This window comes from Talpa occidentalis, unplaced genomic scaffold (assembly GCF_014898055.3).
Source record: "Talpa occidentalis isolate TD23 unplaced genomic scaffold, MPIMG_talOcc4v2.1 talOcc4.11, whole genome shotgun sequence".
NCBI classification, from domain to species: domain Eukaryota; kingdom Metazoa; phylum Chordata; class Mammalia; order Eulipotyphla; family Talpidae; genus Talpa; species Talpa occidentalis.
This window is the reverse complement of record NW_023601104.1, coordinates 79,033,990-79,056,690: the sequence shown is the minus strand read 5'-3', so window position 1 is coordinate 79,056,690 and position 22,701 is coordinate 79,033,990. Positions and strand designations below refer to the sequence as shown.

General features: G+C 48.8%; 1 protein-coding gene across 5 annotated transcripts in view; it reads left to right on the top strand.

Moving 5' to 3' along the window:
- MIDEAS (mitotic deacetylase associated SANT domain protein) overlaps positions 1 to 22,701 on the top strand; it is a 67,424-nt gene that overhangs the window by 30,401 nt on the left and 14,322 nt on the right. For 4 of the 5 annotated variants that reach the window (XM_054691555.1, XM_037503691.2, XM_037503689.2 and 1 more), the window contains exons 2-3: positions 13,555 to 15,252; positions 16,381 to 16,680. In XM_054691555.1, coding sequence (XP_054547530.1) covers positions 13,792 to 15,252; positions 16,381 to 16,680 — 1,761 coding nt within the window. In that variant the 5' untranslated portion in view covers positions 13,555 to 13,791. Of the gene's footprint in view, positions 1 to 975; positions 1,560 to 13,554; positions 15,253 to 16,380; positions 16,681 to 22,701 lie in introns of those variants that run through there. The other variant, XM_037503690.2, reaches the window with a different exon arrangement.

Sequence of the window (22,701 nt, the reverse complement as noted above, 5' to 3'; positions counted from 1 at the left end):
TGCCCGTTTTGTTCCTGCAGTAGTGCTTGCACACTTGAGTGTAAACAGCCCTTCCATGTTACTCGCAGCTGCCTTTCCTTGCTGGCTTTGGACAGATGTGCCAAAAATAACCAGGCAGGCACTTCCACTTGTGGGACATTCGCTGTGGTGTCCTCGGGGCAGGCTTGCTTGCTCTCTGCAGGCCCTGTGTCTCTGCTATCCCTGCTCATACTTCCTGTGGCCACCCTGTCCCTGGCCTCCCTCAGGTGATGGTACCTTCCATTTTATTGCTCTTCTTAGAGTGAGTTCAGGAGGGTGGAGGCCCATCCTTAATGGGCCTGGAAGCTCTGCCAGGAATTATCGGGGGGACTCTGTCCTGCCATGTCCCTGCAGTCCCTGCTGACACAGCTGAGTCCAGGGGAAGCCTGTACTGTGTCTGCTCCTTCTGAGTCTCTAGGCCAGATACCCTGCATGCCTGCAGAGTGGACACTGTAGCTGGGACAGTGCCTAGTGCCCTTGCCCTGCTCCTCCTGGCCAGCTCTGCACTCTGCCAGCTGTGGAACTGGAAGAATCAGACTATTCAATCCCCTGTAGGTGTTGAAACCTGATAATGATGGCGGACCTACCCATGCCTGGCATGGGGGAGAGGAAATTGCATTTACTGAGCCTTTCTGTACTTCATGCCAGGTACCCCATATATGCACTAACCTCAGTTGATCCCATAGTAACTATGAGATGGTCTTATTTATGCACTTTGCTCATAAGGAAACTGAGACTCTCAGAGAGGCTGTTGGTTGGAGAAGCCACTTTGCGTTCTGTCTGACCCTGAAGTCCTGTCTGGTTTTACTGTGCAGCCCCCACCCTTCCCTGGGCTATTTTCCTGTGCACAGGGAACAATGCCTTGACCCTTGGAATGACATGCTGATGGTAGGAATTCTGGCACTGTTACTGATAGGGGAGATATTTTGGGTTGGGGAGGGTGGGGAAGACCTTCTGAGGCCTCTTTCTCCAAACACCTCACAAGGTAGCCCAAGTCATGAGACCCAGCCATAGAGAGATACAGGGGGTCAGGTGTGTGTGTGTGTGTGTGTGTGTGTGTGTGTGTGTGTGTGTGTGTGTGTGTGTGTGTGTGTGTGTGGAGGGGGGCTAGCAAGCACGGGAGTGGAAAGGTTTGCTTTTGGCCTTCCAGAGACCTTCAGGTTTCTTCTCCCTCAAACAACCCCGCTTCTATAGTTTAGAGAAGAGCCCTGGGACCCAGGCTTGGAATAGGTGGGTCTTGGGGTCTCCCTTCCTGGTTGCTGGCTCTGACCCTGGGCCCCATCATTCCAGCTAAATTGGCCCAGGTCCCAGAGAGCCTGGTTGGTTGGTACGTACTTGGGGCTTGGGCTGGATGCTGTGCCGGTGCCTGGTGCCAAAGGCCTCTGGGTGTATTTCAGGAACAATAAAGAATAAATCAACAAGGAGAAAAGGCCCTGCAGCAGCTGCTCAGAGTCTGGAGAAACGCAAGGAATGTGTGAGCATTTGGCAAAGGCCCTGGATCTTGACCAGGGCCCGAGAAAGGGCGTGATGCTGACTGACTGGTGAGTGAGAAGGCTGCTCTCTGTGCTCACTCTGCCCCCCAGCTGGGAGGCCCCAGGTGCTGTGCTCAACCCCACCCCGACCCTCCATCCCCGCTGGCAGCAAGTTTTTAGTTTCATGGTCACTAGCAGGTATTGAGGTGCCAAATCATCCCCATTCTTTTGGTCCAAATCAGCAGGATGGGGCCTCCCTGGTGCACAGGGGTTAGAGTCACAGAACTATCAAGCTATCACTGCGCATGAGTTTGATCCCCGGCTGGGGAGCTGACCCACATATGGTGCAGCAGACCTCTCCTTTCTCGCCCGCTGTTCCCCTCAGCTTTGTGTTTCAATAGATCCACCTGTTCTGCTCCCCATTGTGTCTCTGGTGAATCCTCTAACCCTCTGCACCTCTGGCCTAAACCCCAGTTCTTGTATGCATAAATAAAATTAAAAAATAAAATCCAAATCAGGAGGATGATCCTGACTCCTACCCTCTGGCTTCCACTGTTGAACTGCCAGGTAGGAGAGCTGGGGCTGCTAAAAGTTTGTTACCCTTGACAACACAAAGCAGACCCACTTCTCCAACCCCCCCCTCCCCATGTTCTGCCTCCCCACTAGGAAGGAAAGAAAGCAAACAACTAAGACTGCCCCACCTGAGAGAGTTTTGAGTGTGAGAACATCCATCTGGGAGGTCCTGCCACAGCATTCCCAAGGTACAGAGCTTATGTCCTTGGGCAAGTCACTTTACCTCTCAGGGCTTTGTTTCAGCAGTCAGGAAATAAAGATGCGGACCTATGCTCTTTGGAGTGGGTGGGTACTGTCTGTCTTCCTTATACTAGGATGTGCTGTTAATACACATTATGTAGGAATTTAAGTTCTTCAGGAGAAACCCTCCTAAGAGCCCCATGAAGAGAGGTGGGTGACTTTCTATGCTGAGGCTCAATCCCCTGGGGAAATAGTAGGAACCCAAGCATGCAGCTGACTTGACTCAGTCTTTAGGGTACCTGGGAAAAAGAAAGGACAGGAGTAGGGGCTCCATGAGGATTCAGTGTCACCTGACAAGAAAGGGGAGAGTCCAGATTTTATTTTTAAAGAGCTATTAGCCAGCTGTGGGTGGAGAGGGGTGTGGCTTCCTCTTGAGCAGATGTTGAGCCTTCCACAGGTTGGTCCAGTGCAGGTAATAACCAGTAGCCTCTTCATCTTCAAAGCTGCTCTCCTCCCAGGTCTTGTACACCCACCTCACCCCAACAGCCATACTTCTAGAATATCACAAGGGTTTTCAGGCCAGCTGGAGCTTCTGTCCAGGAGAAGATATGAGCAGCTGAGAGGCTGCTGCCATCCATCCCAGACAACCTGGTGAGGCAGCCTAAGCTGGAGGCTGGGCCTGAAGTCATGGGGAGGAAGTTGGCAGAAAGGACTCTGAGTTCTGATTCTTACCTCACGTCTATGGTCCTACCATCTCAGAGAAGTGATGAGACCCCTTGGCTCTTCAAGTTCCTCACTGAGATAGGGGAAGAGTAATAATACTGAGCTTGTTGTGAGGATTAAACAGGATAATACATGTAGAGTGTTTAGTACTAGGCTTGGCAAATAATACCCTCAAGAAATGTTAGAGGTCATGTCATGATGATCGTGATGTTCAGATTTTACATTGTCTCCAGGTCCTGCTAGTGTCTTGCCCAAATGGAGGGATCTGCCTAAATGGAGGTATGAAGCATTGTTACTGGAATCTTGAATTCTGGACTCTGCTCTTAGCTGTGTATCCTCATGCAGGTTTCTTTCCTTCTCTGGGCTGCTTAGTGAAATGAAAAATTGGATTAAGTGAACTCTGACATCTTTTGCTATTTCAAATCTCTTTAGTTTACCCAGTTAGGCCCTGCTCTGAAGAGAGAGGGCCCCTCAAAGAACTGGTGGATTCTGGCAACAGCAGGCTACATTGGGGCCTCTTTCTCCATGTGGTGTGGAGACTTTTATTCCAAGGTGAGATCCTGCTGACCTGCAACGCCCAGCTCACCTCTGTTTTCCTGCCACCTCAAAACTATAGGTTCTCATTTACAGATAGCCCCGACCTGGAGGGGAACCTGCTTCTGGCAGTCTAGTGTTGGAATTATTTCTTGGAGGGGGTGGGGGCAGGGAGTGTAGTGTTATTTACTATGTTCTGCTTGGGAATGTTCCTAGGAAGAGCAGCAGCTGGGAAGGGTAGGGGTTGGGGCCGGGAAGCAATGAAAGAGAGAGGGAAAGACAGAGAGAGAGAGAGAGAGCCCTAGTGCTGGAGGGTTGGTCTTCCACAGTAGGTTTTGTGGGATTCTCATGTGTAGCATTCCTTCTGAGTCCCACAATGCAGATGTAGGATTTTTCTAGAAAGGTGATGGAAAGACCAGGGACTTCAAAGACAGACAAGAAGCAAGACTCCTGTTTCTGTTGCTTTTGCAGCAGAGGCTCAGTTTTCCTTTGTAGAATGGGGACAGTAAAACCCCCTCCAAGGGACATTTTTTTTTTTTAAGATTTTTTTTTTTTTTAATTCAAGAACCGGGTACAGGCCAGATGTGCAGGAGGGTGAGAGGATTCATCCAAGACAGAGTGGGGAACAGAACAGGCAGACCAACTGAAATATACTGCTGAGGGGAGCAGCGGGCGAGATAAGGAGAGGTCTGCCCTGCCATGTGGGTATCTCCACGGCCGGCGGGGATCAAAGGGATCGAACCGGCACTGCAGAGGCTGCGGACAGATTCACAGCACTGTGCTCAACCATCTGTGCCAACAGGGAGGCCCTCCAAGGGACGTTTGTGAGCATGGATTAGAATATGTAAAATGCCTATAAATACTCTATAAATGTATAGGAAGTACTCTATAAATGTGAGCTCCCTTCTTTGAGGAGGGATCTGCCACTTGGATATTCTGTAGACTGGCTAGAGAAGTGAAAATGTTTGTTGCCATTTCTCGGGGAGAAGCCGGGCTGCATGACAAGCTTTACAGTCCCGAAGTCCTCTTCCTTCCCCAGCAGTTTTGATTCTGGGATCAAGCGTGGGGTCAGGTTCAGTGTATCTGTTGTCGGGGCTGGGAGAGGGATTACCCAGGCATTTGCAGACATCTGAGATCTGTGGCTTGTGCACCTGCAACTGTAAAGATTTGGACCACATAGGCTGAATAAGGAAGGGGTGGCCTTTCTGAACTGTGAGAACTTGACTAGTTATTTCTAACCTTGATTCACTTAAAACTCCCCAAATTTCCTTTAATTATCAATTACTAGTTTGTCTCCTTCTGATTGGAGAACATACATTGTATGATTTAACCCTTTTAAATTTATTGAGACTTGTTTTATAGCTTAACTTACCCTTTATCCTGAAGAATATTCCCTGTATGCTTGAGGAAACTGCAGTCTGCTGTTGTTGGATGTCGTGTTCTATTTTAGGTATCCGTTAGGTCTAATTGCTTTACCAGGTTCAAGTCCTTTATTTTCTTGCTGATCTTCTGTTTAGTTGTTCTGTCCATTGTTGAAAGTGTAGCGTTGACTTTTCCAACTATTATTGTTGAATTGTCCATTTCTCCCTTTAATTCTGACTGTGTCTGCTTCATGTATTTTGGGGGCTCTGTTATTAGGTGCATATATGTTTGTAACTGTTATGTATTCTTGATGTATAGTGACTTTTCTCACTATAAAATGGTTCTCTTTGGGTAACTGGTTGCTTGCTATATCTTTTTTCTGTCCTTTACTTTCAGATTATCTGTGTCTTTGAATTTAAAGTGTATGTCTCTTGAAAACTGTGTAATTTGGATCATGTTTTGGTAGGATTTATGTCTGCCATTTTACTACTTGATTTCTGTCTTATATCATTTTTGTTCTATTACTCCATTACTGTCTTCTATTGTGTTAAGTAGATAATTTTGATTATAACATTCTATATCATTATACCTGTAAAATGAGACAAGAACTGAGGGTCAAATGAGATATTGGCCTGAAATCCTTTTAGCACAGTGCCTGGCAAATAATACCATTGCCTGCAATGCTTATAGTTCAGTGAACTCTGGCACTCAGCTGGGCCTCAGGTACTGTAAGAATGCCATCCATGGTCAGCCCTAGGGTGAGCTGAGAGCAAAGTCCACTCAGGGCTTCATGGAATCCCTCATGTCTCTTGGGCAGGACATTATACTCTGGCAGCTGACTTTTGGGGAAGCAAGGAGAGGTGGTGTCTTGGAAATTGAACTATACTATGCCAGAAACTGACCCTCTAATCTTTCCTCCTACTCCAGCTCCTGGCCACTATCTGGACTGCTTATGAAGCATTGCAGATTTCTCCCCTTGATCCCTCACCATCACCTTACCCAGGGTGGGTTTGAGAACAATTGCTTAACAGATCAGCAGCAGGCTATGGTAGAGAGTTTGGAGTTAGCAGGCTTGGATTAGAATCCTGGCTTTTCATTTGTGATCTGAGGCTATAAACTAGAACAAGTACTTTTCAGAGTCAACATTTCCTCATTTCTCAGATGGGAATAAGGGGGTATAAGCAGTCCTTACACACATTGGGCAAGTGGGTAGTTCTCGTGCTATGTTATATGGCAGTTGCTCGTTACACAAGTGTTTCTTTGATTCCTGAACATGGGCCTTGTCCCACCCACCTCACCCTAGACTCCTAAGTTAAGTGAGTGGTTGCTTCTGGACCAGATACCTGGTTACCTGACGACCAGTCCACTGCCTTCCCCATTGGACCACAATGCCTCCACCCTCTGCTTCTCCCAGCCTCAGTGCAGCAATTAGAGAACTGAAGAGGCTTTATGGGATAGTGGTTAACACACAGCATAACAGCATGAAGATTCAGAAAGAGTGAGAACAGTTTGTGCTAGAGGGCTGCACAGAGGAGGGAGACTTTGAAAGAAGGCACATTGTCAGAGTGAAGGCAGGAGAAGCAGTTCCAGCAAAGGCTCAAAGTCAGGGAATCTCCTTGGGCTTACCTGTTATTTTTCTCTCTAGTTTTTGCATGGGCCACCTTTCATTGCAATCAGTGTGTGTTTCTGTTTCTGTCTCCAGTTGGGCAAGCTCTGTGCAGTTAAGAGACTGCTTTGTCTCCCCAGAGCCTGGTTTTACAACCAGTGCTCAGCAAATGCTTTTTGAGTGGATGAAGGGGTGGTAGATAAACCTGTGGGGTTTCAGAAGGAGTTTGTATAGGGAGGAGGGAGTAGGCAGGGTGAGGCCGGAAGGTGCCCTCCTCTGTATCTTGGCCTGGAGAGGGTTTGACATTGGGGCTCAGGTGCATACTCTAGAAATCTCTGCCCTAGACCTGCTGGGGAGCCAGGCCTTTTCAGAAGGGGAGGGAGGAACTGGAGCAGCCTCTGGGCGCATGAGCTGCTCCATAGTGGAGGGCTGCAAGAGATCATGACCCCTCCTGTTCCCCATGAGGCCATCTCTAGACCTTCTGTCACTTAAGGACCTTGCTGTAAAAACATTGTTTATCTCTTGTGTTGAGAACCTAAATCTGCCAGCCTAAAACTGACTGACCCTGGGATTCCTGAGTCCTGTTGAAAGGGTTTTCCTGGGCTGCCATAATCCTTCACCCCCCACTAGGAGGAAGGCAGCCGTCTACCCAGTGTGGGAGAAGCCTTCCTGTCATTGGCTGCGGCTCTGTTTTCTCTGTGCCTCAGCTTCCCCTTCTATAAAACAGACCTGGTCATCCTGGCTTCTCATGGACATCCTGGGGGTGTTTTCAGGGCAGTAAGGGTTGGGGATAGAAAGATGCCTGAATGAAGCCCTGAGAGTGCCTTGTATGCAAAGAGAAGATTCCCCTCTCCCACATATCCCCTTAAAAAAGCATCTTAGTTTGGCCTTTTTACCATCAAAGCTTGAACTACAGCCACTTGAACCCTGGCAAACCCTTTGGAACTTGGCAGCTGATGGCAGAAACCCAGGGTATATGTGATGCCCTGGCCTGTGGGCCTGGGTTCTGCATTCCAGAGCTGAAGTTCAGTGTAGAGAAGTGCTAATCCAAGGACTCTCTCTAGACTGGGTATAAGCAGTCATAAGACCTGCCCTCTCATGCCCCCAGGGGAAGTGACACTGTAGGAGGCACGTTGTATCTCTGTTGCTGGCATTTCCTTCCTTCTTGGTTTGCAAACCCCTTGAGAACAAGAATTTATGTGTCTGGTGGTTTGGAGAAATGGGCTCTTTCAGCCTGGGTGTGGAGTCCCCAGTTAGCGGGGTGCATACAGCATAGCCAGTGGTTGCTCTGTACTCCAAGGGAAGGCTCATCTATGGATGGGCAACTCTAACTGGCTGAAGATGGCAAATTCCAGGTCACTTGCCCACCCTGTCTATAGCCAGAGGCCTGAGGGAGATTGTTCAGGATCTGAGCCTGGACTAGAGGGCTACTATGTTCCTCTAGGAAGGACCCCTTAATCTTAGTAGGCAACTTGGTATGTCTTAAGGCCTAGTCCAGCCACATTAGGATGTTAGATAAATAGGGCACTGGCTCATGTCCCTGTCTATGGCGTAGGCACAGGTGGGAAGCCTTGGGGAAAGCCTTAGGGACAGGGAGCACTGGTGGGGCTGGCACTTTTCCAGTTGTCCTGTCCATATGGTACAGGACAAGTTACCATCAAGGGGCAAGTGGCTTGTGGGCAAATAATTAGAGAAGGATTTGCTTAATTGAAGGGGCATGGGGCCACCTTTGGGGGAGAGTGGAGTAGGAGGCTAGGCCTTTTCATTTCATCTCAGCATCGTGGGAAGCTCTGATATGTTGGAGAGAGCCGGGAAATCAGGGAGGGGCAGGAGCCCAGGGTGGACACGTTGGCTATGAGTAGTGGCTCTGTTCAGGCATACTCTGACTCACCTTGAGTGCAGGCTTAAATGCGCATCCCAAGAGGCAGACACAAGCCAAGTGCCAAGGTACAACGGTCTGCAAACTGCCCCGTGAAACTTGCTTTCTTTGTCTTGGGACTAAGAAATAGACACCTTGAATTTGGTGTGTTAAATGTAGTGGTAGGGTTTAGAAGGAACTATGGACTCAGTGTAGTTCCTGGCTCAGCCTTGGGGTCAGGGAAGATTTCCCAGAGGAAGAAGCATCTGAGACCTGAAGGATGAGTCATACTTGACCAGATGAGAAGGATGCAAGGTGTCCTAGGCAGAGGTACACCCTGGTCAGTGTCCTGGAAGCAAAACAGGAACAGTACATGGTAGGCCCTGAACAGCTGGCTCAGTCATGGAGTGTTCAGACAGGTGGCAGGAGCCAAAGTCTGCAGGGATTGTGAGCAGGGAGTTTAGACTTTGTCCTAAGACAGCCTCTTTAGTGTTCAGACAACTGGCTGGCCTGCAGATTCAGGGTTTATTTTGCCTTGGGTGGGAAACACATGAATTCTGACACCCCTCTTCCTGATGCTGAGTTGGTAGAGTTGGGGTGCCCCAGCTTGTAATAGCAGGAACTTGGAGCATTAGTCTCCCAGTGTCAAAGATAACTATCTCTACTCAGCTCTCATCCCCAAGTGAGAATTGTACCCCTGTGGCCACTGGGACCAAGCCAGATGCACTTCCCTGGGCTATATAATCTTGACTCATAATAACTTTATCTCCCAGGGGGCTCCCTGGTAGCGCGGGGGATAGGTCTAAGCGCTATCATGCTGTCACCAGCCACTGCGGCATGGGTTCAACCCCCGGCCAGGGAGCTGGCCCACATGGCGCAGCAGACCTCTCCTGTCTCACCCACTGCTCCCCTCAGCAGTGTGTTTCATTGGATCCACTTGTTCTGCTCCCCACTCTGTCTCTGGTGAATCCTCTCACCCCACTCTCCTCTGGCCTTCATCCCAGCTCTTGCATGTATAAATAAATAAATAAACAAATAAATAAATAAATAAATAAATAAATAAAACAACTTATCTCCCAGATGGCCACCCTGAATGCCCCAAAGCTGTGGGTGGCCCTGGCCCCTTCAGTGGTCATGGCCTGGTCCCACTGCCCTGTGATGAGGGCTCATTGGACTCTCCTAGCTAATGATGGGTGTGCAGCTGTGCTGCTCATGGTACATGGGGAACAGTGTGTGTGTGAATTGCTGTCCCTGGAGGGCATGATGTTACCATCAGCACAGAACACCCAAAAATCTTTCTAGCACCTTCCCTAATGTGTCTGTAAAACATATATGTGGGTCAGTATTGAACCCATAGAGCCTCCTGAAAATCTCCTAGGTCTCTGCCCTTGGCATTTGTCCAGAGGATAGTATTTGTGGGTCTGGTCAGAGATTGGTTGCAGCAGTGAGGAGGGAGGGAAGAGTAAATAGACCTGTGACAGTCAAACAGACAGAGTGGGTTGCAGCGTCTGGGGCCCCGTGGTGACTGTGGGTTTCCTTTTGCAGTGTTCCTTCATCTGTTGTCAGAGGCCTTCACCCAGTGGTGAGCCGTCTGCAGAGTTCCTCATTACACCCTCTTCCCTGCAACATTGGGGAATTGGTCCATAAATCCGTGGCCTTGGGAGAAGAAGACTTCTATCCTTTTCCTCACTATAAGGAAGGCCAGGTTGACTTCCACCTGAGGGACAGAGTGGGGTTGAGGCTAGAGAAATGGGAGGAAGTGGCTCAGTCCTGCGCAGACGTGCAGGCGGTGAGATATGGTCACAGGTCAGACCTTTTCAGACCTGTGAGAGCTGGAAGCCCCACCAGCGGCCACCAGAACTGAGCCAGGGATGGGCTTGCAAGGGCTGGAGAGTCCAGGGCCAGAGGCTGGGGCCAAAGTGGCCAGTGCAGTCTCAGGCCTCCTCTCTGATGATGCCCCTTCCTGTAAAAGCGGGCAGCTCAGCTATACTTGGGGAGAACAGGATGGGAGAGGTTACCTGCCAGCGGTTCTGGCAAGGGTGAGGGATATCTGTGTACAGAAAATCCTTGCTCTGAGCTGGGGAGTGGGCTCTGGAAGAGACCTGTGGCGAAGGACCCAGTGTCTTAGTGACATGTCTTAAGGATAAGGAATAAGATCTTGGTCTTAGAGTCAGACAGATCTAGGTCCAGTCCTGGTCCTGCCACATAATTACTGTGTGACTGTAGGCAGGTTACTTAGCCCCGCTGAGTCTCATCTAACTCACCTGTGAAATGGAGGTTAAAATAACAGTGCATCTTGCATCACGCTGCGTGCCTATGGTAGGAATTCACTACGTGCAAAATGCTTAGGGACCTGCCTGGCACAGGTGCACGGCTGCTGCTGCAGCAACTGTTCTGATAACTGGTCCTGCTGCCTTGGTGTATCTCCTACCCGCTTCGTCCAAGGTCCCTAGGCATCTTCCACTTTTCTCCGCATGTCCCAGATAATGAATGGACTCTTCTCTGAGGTCTGGTGTCCATGCTCTTTGCACTCTTAGCCTCCCGTGAGGGTGACAGAGAGGCTTCTGTAGCAGGAAGCTTCTGGATATTGCAGCCTTCCCAGAATTGCCCCCCCTTGATTTCTTCTAAGCAAGTCCTTGTTCCAGCTTTGGAAACGTGTGATATCTTGAGCGATGGCCCTCCTCAATGTGTGGGGTCAGGGGGTGGGAGGCTGACTAGCTGAGCCCAGCCGGTCAGGCTTGACTGTACAGCTGCAGATGAGCCTGTGTGGGGCCCATTCACAGACGGCACTCCATCTGGACCCCTGTATCCCCTCACCAGACACGCATGCACCCAGGCCCATCTGCCACGTGGGCCTTCCCTTCCTCCAGGCCCTGAGCCTGAAGCTCACAGGTTAAGATGGGGGGAGGTCTGTGTCTGTGTATTGTTTGTGGGGAGAGGGGAGGCTCAAGGCCCTGTGAGAGTGGGGAGTGGGGAGTTGCTGTGGAGGCCCCCCACCCTCTTGAGCACTTCTCTCTTGCCTCTCAGACACTCACTTCTCATTCATTTGTGCTGACTAGGGAGGCAGGGCTGGACTCACAGTGGTGCCTAGGGTTATTTTCAGTCTGGAGACTGACTTTGGGTCTCTGGCTGTCAGGTAATGAGATTTGAAAAGGAAGAGAAATGCTGTTTGTTTAAAGGGTTGTTTTTGCGACCCTCAGCACTCTGCTTGTCCAAATACTCCCCCTCCTGCTGAGGTGGGCGGTGTGGAGGGGGAGAACAGGGTTACTTAGATGCTTAGTATGCTTCGTCTGTGCCCCTCCCCCGCACCCTCCTGTGAAGACAAAGGGGGTACCAGTGGGGAGAGACTCTCACTCATTTAAGGGCTGAGAACTGAGGAAGGAAATGGAGGAGGAAGTTCCTCCCCTTATGGGTGCTGGGTGAAAGTGAAAGGCCGGCAGGCAGGGGCCTGGAGTGAGTCACAGCAGCGGCTGTGGGGAGGGGAAGGGCAGGGAAGCTGCGGAAGCCTGCACTGGAGTGATAGCACCTCAGGCTCCCTGGGGCAAGGAGCATCATCGGGTGTCGCCAGGGCTTCATACCCAGAGCCTGCCTACGGGTGCGGCCCAGGCCTCTGTTCTGACTGGTTTCCTGGGAACTCCTGGGCTGCTAAAACCAACCTGGAGCTGTAAGGGCTGAGGTCTAAGGTCTCCCTGGACCTGTAGACTTACTCCCCAGGCCTCTCCTAGCCAGACTGACTGAGGAGAATCAGTGTGGGGAAGAGAGGCCTTGTAGCTCTCACCCCTACCAACTTCTCAGGTAGGAAACAAAAAACCCTCTTTGAAGAAAGAAAAAGTCTAAAAATACATACACATTATAAATGCATGTGCATTATACATTTCATTATTTCTATGTAAGTAATAAAAATACATGTAAGTTGTAAAATAGTGGTCTTCTCTATGCTGTAGCAGGATAAATAAAGCAACCTGTTGGCTTTTTTAAAATCAAATTAGGGCCTCCCCGGTGGCTCAGCGGTTGAGCGTTGGGTTGCGAAGCTGCCCGCAGCCTCTGCAGCGCCGGTTCGATCCCTGGCTGCTCCCCGGCCACCGGAGGAGGGTCCCACATGGCGCGCAGACCTCTCCTGCCGCCCGCTGCTCCCCTCAGCAGTGTCCTTCGGTCCTTCTGCCTGCTCTGCTCCCCGCTCTGGCTCTGGTGAATTCTCTCGCCCTCCCGCGCTTCTGACTGTACCCAGTGCTTGTATAAATAAATAAATAAATTTAAAAAAAAAAAATAAAATAAAATCAAATTAGAAAACAAATACTGAAATGCCATAAGCACTTTAGTCGTGCCATGTTGTGGGGAAACCTTTCAGACCTCAGTTCTAGCAGAAGTAATAGAACTTATCAGTGTCATACTTAGCCTATTCCTTCGCTGGACTGCCAAGAGCTCTCTGGCAGTGGAGGTGGGTAGGTGGGGACTGCTGACCAGCAACCAGGCAGGATCCTGCCTCTAGCCCGCCAGGGCTGCCAAACAGGTTCTGTGCTGGTTTGGAGAAGACTCTGGCAGCTGCAGCCTCACCCAGCAGCTCCTCCCAGGGGTGGGGCTAGCACTGCACCCACCCTTCTGGGGCCTCACCTACTTGTCTTTGCAAAGGACTGGAGCCTAAACCTGGGCCCCCAAATTCTGCAGGCAATTCGGTGGGGCTCCTGACTCTGGGGTTGCATAGTGGGAGTGACCCTTGATCACTCCACTTCCTGTGTCTGAGGGGTGCTTAGGGCATCAGAAGGCGCATTGGCTGGATAAAGCTCCTTTTGCATCTGATAGAGAGGCTACTGTGTGGACAGATGTGAGCGAACCAGACCTGGCTGAGGCCTGACCAAAGAGAAGGAGGGAGCCCAACATGGCATTTGTCAATCTCTCTCTAGCTTGATCACATGGATTCTGACTGGATCTCTGTGCCACTTGCCCCTTGGTGGGTCCCTTTGTGCAGGGCACAAATCACACAATCCATTGCAGCAGTCTCAGAGCCTAAGTAGGCAGGTGAGGAGACGGAACAAGAGGAGAGTACCGGAGCCCCAGTAGGCTGCCCAGGGTCCTGGCTTCTGCCTCACCTGTGATGCTCTGTGTGACCTAGGGCTTGTCCCTGTGAGGCAGTGGCACTGGAGGGCCCGAGAGGTCCCCCCTCACTCTTGTGCTGACTTTTGGAGTATCCTGGGTGACTGAGACTGACACTGTCACTCTTCTGTCTGCAGGCTGATGGGTCCTGAAGCATCATGAAGCAGGAAGAGTAGGTGAGCCCAAGAGCCTCTCCACCAAGAAGAAGGAAGGAAGAACCAGCCGTTCTGTCTTCCTCTGCTTGACGGCACTGTCCAGCATTTGCCTCCATTCCCACTGACTATTGGATTCAGCCGGTTCCAGCAGGACCTTCCCCCCAGGGGATGGGCAACTAGTGACTTAGGTCTCACTGCCAGGGCCCTGTTGGCCACACCATGAACCTCCAGGCCCAGCCCAAGGCTCAGACTAAGAGGAAGCGTTGCCACTTTGGGGACCAGGATCCAACTCCCAAGGAGCAGCCCCCACCCCTACAGGCCCCACCACAGCCGCCGGCCCCTCCACAGTCCACTAGAGTGAAAGAGGATTCTTACTTTGGGCACGAGGGTCCAGCAGGGGCCACCTCTGCTTCCCAGCCTGTGGAACTGCCCCCTCCCAACAGCCTGGCCCTGCTGAACACTGTAGTGTATGGGTCTGAGCGGACCACGGCGGCCATGCTGTCCCAGCAGGTAGGCTCTGTCAAGTGGCCTAACTCTGTGATGGCTCCAGGGCGGGGTCCAGAGCGTGGAGGGGCAGGGGGCATGAGTGACAGTGGTTGGCAGCAACAGCCAGGCCAGCCTCCGCCCCACTCTACATGGAACCGCCATGGCCTGCCCCTTTACAGTGGACCCAAGGGGAGCCCTCACCCTGGCATGGGGGTCTCTTCCTACTATAACCATCCTGAGACCCTGAAACGGGAGAAAGGAGGGGGGCCGCAGCTGGACCGCTATGGAAACGCAGTGCACCCAATAATGCCACAGAAGCTGCAGTTGGATGTCGGGCAGGCCCAGGCGCCCCTGAACTCTTTCCACGTGGCCAAGAAGCCCCCCAACCAGACCTTACCCCTTCAACCCTTTCAGCTGGCATTTGGCCATCAAATGAACCGGCAGGTCTTCCGGCAGGGGCCACCGCCTGCCAACCCCGTTGCCGGCTTTGCACCACAGAAGCAGCAGCAGCAGCAGCAGCAGCAGCAGCAGGCAGCCCTGCCCCAGATGCAGCTCTTTGAGAACTTCTACCCTATGCAGCAGCCACCCTCACAGCAGGCCCCGGAGTTTGCTCTGCAGCCAGCTGGGCCACTGGGGCAGCCTCACCTGACTCATCACAGCATGGCACCCTATCCTTTCCCCCCCAACCCTGACATGAACCCAGAACTGCGCAAGGCCCTCCTGCAGGAGTCAGCCACACAGCCTGTGCTACCTCAGGTCCAGATCCCCTTTCCCCGCCGCTCTCGCCGCCTCTCGAAGGAGGGCGTCCTGCCGCCCACCACTCTGGATGGGGCTGGCACCCAGTCTGGGCAGGAGCCCACCAGCAACCTGTTCCTACATCACTGGCCCCCGCAGCAGCCACCACCCGGCACCCTGGGGCAGCCGCATGCTGAGACTCTGGGATTCCCAATGGAGCTGAGGGAGGCACAATTGCTGTCCGATGGGGAGAGACTGGCACCCAATGGTCGAGAGCAGGTGGCTGCTCCCATGGGCAGTGAAGAAGCCATGCGGGCAGTGGGCACAGGGGACTGCGGGCAGGTGCTACGTGGTGGGGTGATCCAGAGTACACGACGGAGGCGTCGAGTGTCCCAGGAGGCCAATTTGCTGACCCTGGCCCAGAAGGCAGTGGAGCTGGCCTCACTGCAGAATGCAAAGGTGAGTGGCACAGGATGGGAGCTGAGGGCAGAGAGCCTGCAGAGGGCAGAGAGCCAAGGGAGGGCGAGTGATTACAGGCCCCACAGGGGCAGTTTTCTCAGTTCATTGAAAGAAGTGGACAAACTCGCAATTTTCAAGGAGTTCTGAATTCCTTTCATGCAAAGAATGCATCCAAGCTGAAGGGAAGATGGGGTTTGTACACACAGGATATGGGCAGGAAAGTGCAGCACACAGGAAAGTGCAGCAGTGTAGGTTGATTTCTGCCTTTGGAACTTGAAGAATTGGGAGTAGGGGGAACCATTTCCAGATGCAGTATGCTAAAGACAAAAAGGTGGCACGCTTACACAGGTGATTATACTTGTCAAAATGCATGCAACTATAATTAAAACAGGTGCATTCTGTTGTATGTAAATTATACTGCCAATAAAGTTGATGTCAAAGGCAAGACAAAAATGATGGGAAAGAATAATGAACAGAATTTGGGTACCTTTGTGGTACTTGGGGTTTCGTCTACACAAGTATAGAGGGGTGCTGTCCTTTATTCCCATTTTTATTGCTAAAGAGGCTGAGACCCAAGTGGGATTTCCCAAGGTTACAAAGCTCAGATAGTATCTGAGTCTAAAACCAGTGCTTACCTCTTCACTAGAATTATGAACCCCTGTATCTGTAGGACCAAGCTGCAAAATTTGCGCTGTGCTTCAGGACAGCCTGACTTCTCTCCACCCATTTGCCAGTGGGGAAATGGATGCAGATATCACCCTTATCTTGCCCCAGGTTCTTTGCTTATTTTCTTTTGCAGATACATTTTGAATATTTAGATAGCATTTTATGTGCCATTCACTGTACAGGCCAGAGAAAACACATCTGTGTGAGCCACTGTGACCTGAGATGGCCATGGGGACCCTTGTTCCAGGCCAGGATGAGAGACCTGGCAGAAGGGAGTTTATGAAGAGTTTTGGGGAATGTGGTGGGAGAAGAGGAGATCAGGAAAGGCCAGATTGTCAGAGACCACGGGGAGCCATTGTGGGTCTTTGAGTCCCTGAATCAAATGGGACTAGGGGTCCTGGACCAGCAAATCAGGGCTTACTTCTAAACCTCAATCCATTCCCCCTCCCTCCCTTTCTCCAGGATGCCAGTGGCTCTGAGGAGAAGCGGAAAAGTGTATTGGCCTCAACTACCAAGTGCGGGGTGGAGTTTTCTGAGCCTCCTTTAACTGCCAAGCGAGCACGAGAGGACAGCGGGATGGTGCCCCTCATCATCCCAGTGTCTGTGCCTGTGCGGACTGCGGACCCAACTGAGGCAGCCCGAGCTGGAGGTGTTGACGAGGACGGGAAGGGTCCCGAACAGAACCCCACTGAGCATAAGCCGTCGGTCATTGTCACCCGCAGGCGGTCCACTCGTATCCCCGGGACTGATGCCCCAGCTCAGGTATGAGAGGCTCCCCCTCCAAGTACCTCCCCTACCTGAGTGCTTTTGGGGGCCCTCCCACCCTATGAGGAAAATGAGAATGTGGCAGTGTAGGAGGGATGTAAGCGTTCCAAGGGGACACTGCATCTTCCAAACCAAACTTCACAACAAAGTTACAGGGAACAATGAATCAGTTTTAAACTTGAAATTGGGGCTGTCTGGGAAATCTGGGATGTGTGAATCCTTTCGTTCCAGCTCTGAAAGTTTTGATTGAGCCTAATATGGGTGAGGCACTGGGATGTAGAGGTGAACGTTTTGTCAACAGAAACATATGTATTGAAGTCTCCCATTATTTGTCTACTCTTTGGGTTGTCCCTATTTGTTTTTGTACATTTTTTTAAAAATTCATTTATGCATACAAGAAGTAGGGTACGGGCCAGGGATGCAGGGGGTGAGAGGATTCACGAGAGACAGAGTGGGGAGCAGAACAGGCAGACTGACTGAAATACACTGCTGAGGGGAGCAGCAGGCAAGGCAGGAGAGGTCTGCTGCGCCATGTGTCACCTCCCTGGCTGTGTCACTGAGGCCCTGTTTTTGTACTTTTGATGCAGTGTTTTTAGTTGCATGTTCATTTAGAACTAGATTAGATATTTTATAAAATATTTCTTTTTATCTTTAGTAATCTTTTTACCTTTTAGAGTCTACGTTGTCAACTATTTAGATTTCTTTGGTTAGTGCTTGGGTCTTGGTAGGCAGAGTTACATCTTTTTTCACTTTTTGACTTTCAGCTTTTCTGTCTCCTACTTTAAAGTGTATCTTTCAGGTGGCATATAATTGGGGTTTGTTATTATCCGGTCTAACAACCTTTGGCTTTTAATTAGAGCATTGATAGTTTACATTTAATGTAATCACTGATATACATGGGTTAACGCTGCCATCTGCTGTTTGCTGTTTATCCCGTCCTGCCTTTTCTATGTGCCTTTCCTTGTCTTCCTCCTTTGGATTGATTAGGTTTGTTATTCCATTTTCCCTCTGTCGTTATTAATTTATTAGTTATATAATTATTACTCTTCTAGTGATTACCCTGCAGCCTTTTTTTTTCCCCCAACCTGAATTTCTTTTTTTTTAAAGAAGTTTTTTTTTTCTTTCTTTTCTTTTTTTTTTTTTTTTTTGACTATTTATTTATATAAGCACTGGGTACATTCAGAAGCGCGGGAGGGTGAGAGAATTCACCAGAGACAGAGCGGGGAACAGAACAGGCAGACAGACTGAAATACACTGCTGAGGGGAGCAGCGGGCAGCAGGAGAGGTCTGCACGCCATGTGGGACCCTCGCCTGGCAGCCGGGGATCAAACCGGCACTGCAGAGGCTGCAGGCAGCTTCGGAGCCCAGCGCTCAACCGCTGTGCCACCAGGGGAGACCCACCAACCTAAATTTCTATGCTAGAACTAACTCCTACAGAAAGATTTGAGTGACGATTTTCTCAGTTCTCCGGAGGATGGTACTTAGCTAATATCATTCAAGATGTATCAGAGTGAAGCCAACCCGATATATACAGTGAATTCCTTGTGGCATGAAGGCTTAATTTTCTGGTTGAGAATACTAGAGATTAAAACATGCATTCTTGGCTATGGAAATCTAATATAGATTAGTACTTTATCTTTCCTGAATAATGCACGTTTCTTTAACTCCATTTCCTACCAATCCCTAACTCCAGTTTCCTAGAATTTATTAACATGCATATTTATTGTCTGTATTCTAACACCAATAGGACATTGTAACATTACTGTTCAGTTGTTTGTTTTAGATTTACTCAATACTTAGCATTTTTGTTGCTTTCTATTTCTTCTCATATCTCCGAGCTTCCATCTCAGATCACTTATACTCAATATGTTGCTTGAAGAGTATTTATGTTTCCCTTAGTGTGAAGAATTAGTGATGAATTTTATTCATCTTTGATTGTCTGAAATTGATTTTATTTCATCTTCATTTTTGAAGGATTACTTTGCTGGGCACAGAATACTGTGTTAATAATTATTTTCTAAAGCTATCATTCCACTGTTTTCAAGCTTCCTTTATAATTATAGCTTTGAGTAAACACTGTATAAGCCACACTTTTGCTACTTTGAATGTAGGTGTCTTTTTACTTACTGCTTTAAGATGGGGAGATGATGGGGGGGAGGAGGCAGTGTAACTGGCTTTCAATAATTTTGCTGTTATACCTAACAATGGTTTTATTAATATTTATCCACTTTGGAGTTTATAGTACTTCTTGAATATTTCTTGTTTTTGTTTTTTTTTTTTTAAAGATTGATTTATTTATGCATACAAAAGCTGGAGTACAGGCCAGAGATGTGGGGGGTAGAAAGATTCACCAGAGACAGAGTAGGGAACAGAACAGGCAGACCGACCGAAGTGCACTGCTGAGGGGAGCAGTGGGCCAGTCAGGAGAGGTCCGCTATGCCATGTGGGTTGCTCCCTGGCCGGCCAGGAATCGAACTTGTGCTGCAGAGGCTGCAGATTGCTTCATAAGCTGTGTCTCAACCCCTGCACCATGAGGGAGGCCCCTTGAATATTTCTTCTGCCCACTTTCTGTCTCTTCGACTATGGCTCCAGTTACAAATTTGTTAGTGCTTTTTACCATGTAGCCCTTATTTTGTCTGTCGTGTTTTTCTGTATTTTCCCCTTTTTTCAATCTGATCTTTCATTTTACTGTCTCTCTTTTATTGTGTGTAATAGTTTGTTAGACCTGTTCACTGACTTGTTATTTTTATTTATTTTGTTTTTCAATTCCAAGTTTCCATTTGGCTCATTTTTAGAGTTTCTAGTTCTTGATGAAATTCTAAACCTTGTCTTTTATTTTATTGTATAATTTAACTCCATTAATGGGATCTCCTTGGGTCTGTTTCTATTATCTTGTATTTCTTGTTTTAAAATTATATCTTGCATTCTGGTATATCTGAATTTTTTTATTGAATGCCAAACATTATACATGAGAAATTATTGCAGTCATTAAAGACTGGATAATCTTCTCTTCTTCCAGAGAGGATTTATCTTTGCATCTGACAGGTAGCAAAGAGCACTAACAATCCCAAATTGTTTTAATCAGATTGAAATGAGATGATTTGAAGCTGGTCATTCATCTATATAAAAACTAGTCATATATCTTTTTTTTCTTTTTTTTTTTTAAAGATTTATTTATTTTTATATAAGAACCGGGGTACAGGCCAGATGCACTGGAGGGTGAGAGGATTCACCAGAGACAGAGTGGGGAACAGAACAGGCAGACTGACGAAATACACTGCTGAGGGGAGCAGTGGGCGAGACAGGAGAGGTCTGCTTTGCCATGTGGGATTCTCACTGGCCGGCTGGGATCGAATCCGCACTGCAGAGGCTGCGGACAGCTTCACAGTGCTTTACTCAACTGCCTGCGCCACCAGGGAGGCCCAAAACTAGTCATATTTCTGATTCAGCTTTATTCTGAAGATGCAGTACTGTGCATTCCTAATCTAAAGCCTGAGAGTTTACCAAGCTCTGCTCCCTTGACAAGGCCTAAATCCGATTTTTATTCTGTTGACCCTTTGAATTTATTAAAAAATGCTACTCAGTTTTTCAGTCTCATAGATGCCTCTTCAGCATCCACCTCTAGGGAAAACACACCTCCAAATGCTGGGTTTACCACTTGGACTTTCTTTCTATTCCTGGATCTTGGCTCTTTAATTCTTGGCCAATTTATTTGCTCTCTGATACCTTCAGAAATGTGGTTTTTATGTTAAGTCTGGATGTTCTGATTCTCAGCTGGTGAGCTCTGCCGCTTGCTGACCCTGAGTAACAGAAGGGGAGTGCCAAGATCATTGTGGGCAGGACAGTCTCTGCTCTCAGGGATCTTGTTCTCTGATCAGGGGAAAGTTTCTGGTAGAGGCTGGAGGGCTGGGCAGCTTGTCTGCAGAGTGAGCAGGAAGGAGACTGAGCAGCTACACAGCTCAACATGCCCATTTCAAAGATGAGGAAACAGGTCCTGAAAAGGCAAGAGATTTACCTAAGGCCATACAGCCAAGGAATGGCAGGGCTAATCCAGGGGTTTTGATCTTCTTAATCTCTGCCCCTCAAGTACTTTCACACCAGGCTTTTTTGGGGGGTGGGGGGTGGGAGTTATATTTTGTTGTTTATTTAGTTCTATATATGTTGGTTTTTTCTTTGTAGACATTTTCAGTTTTGCCCAAAAGCATAGGAATAGTATAAGAACCCCAATATTTAGCCATCATCTAGCTTTAGTGGCTCTCAAAATATAGCCAACCTTTTATTTATATCTCCACTTGTTCCCACCACTGGATTTTTGGGGAAGCAAATCTCAAACATCACATACTCAATCCATAAATAAGTTGGCTTGTCTCTGAAGTACATCATACATAAGGACTTTCTTTTTTTCACATAATCTCAACACTATTATCACACCTAAAATGTCAACATGAAAAACACTATCAACTCTTCAGAATAATCTAAATCCACTTCCCTTATTATGAAATTACAAATCACAATAGCTGGTTGAGTTCATGTTGTCTAGCAAGTTTGGGAGCTTTTGACTCCACTACATTTTTTTTTTTCTGTACAATTATATTAATCCCCTAAAGGAGAAAAAATGAACAGCTGTTCCTTTGAAGGAGGGAGAATGAACAATTTTATTTCTTCCCATTCTATGGAAGAGCGAAAAAGGCACAAATGGATAAAGAATATGGCCAAGGCCTCACAGGGTGTCAGGGCCTTCTGTGGAAGGCCTGTGGAAGCTGGAACAGGGAGGGGAGATATCCTGCCGTTCCCAGACCCACATATTCAGTGTGGGCACCCTCACCTGTTGGGGGGGCTGTGCATTCAGGGAAGCGATCTGGATATTGCTCACCCCTTAGGATTCCATCCCCTTTTGAGGGGATAGAGATGGAGCCAGGAAACAACTCTCTATTCCCTTACAGCCTGCTTTCTCTTCTATGTGGAGACCCACAAGGCATACCAAGCAGGAGGAATGAAAAAGCAGGAGGCTAATCTTTGACAGGATGAATGGGCTAGCTTCTGTTAGTAGGACTAATGCTATTAGAACAGAAGCTCTGCAAGGACAGGACTGTCCTTGTTACTCATTTTGTGAACAAAATTTCCCTTGTCCAGAGGGGGCTCCTATTTACTGCAGAGCCTAGAATTTAAATGGTGATAGCAACCAGTAGTTATTGAGTAATTACTACCTACTGGATACTTTTCTCAGTGTTTTCCATTAGTTCATTTAGTCACAGCTATCCCCTTAGGTAGGCACTTCTTATTTCCATCTTAAAAATGATGGGGTGGCCAGAGAGGTTAAGTAGTTTTAAGTGGTAAGTAAGGGAGATAGAGCCAGAGCCTAGGCCCCTCATGGCTTTACTCCCCTCCCTATAACATACTTTTCTACAGAACTGGGTGCTGACTTGTGGGCAAATCCATTCCAGACCTAAGAATGTTTTTTACTTTTTTTTAAAGATTTATTTATACATACAAGAACCAGGGTTCAGGCCTGATGTGTGGGGGATGAGAGGATTCACCAGAGACAGAGTGGGGAACAGAACAGGCAGACTGACTGAAATACACTGCTGAGGGGAGCAGTGGGCGAGACAGGAGAGGTCTGCCACTCCATGTAGGTATCTCCCCGGCTGGCTGGGATCTAACCCACACAGCAGAGGCTGCGGACTGCACTCAACCGCCTGCGCCACCAGGGAGGCCCTGTTTTTCACATTTTTAAAGAGTTTTTTTTTTTAAGGGGTAAAGGGCAGGGAAATGGAAAAATATGTAACAGAGACTGTGTGTGGCCTGTGAAACCTAAATTTACTATCTAGCCCTTGACAGAAACAGTGATGACCCCGGCCCTCAAAGAAGCATTAAAAAGGCTTATGGACCTGCTTGTTTTTCAGGCCTGCCTTGGTGGGTAGGTACAGTGGGCAGACTAAGTTCCAGAGGTGAGTCTTGGCAAGCAGTGGCCAAGACTTCAGTTTTCCCAGCACAAGAAAGCTGAGTCATCTTTGTTCT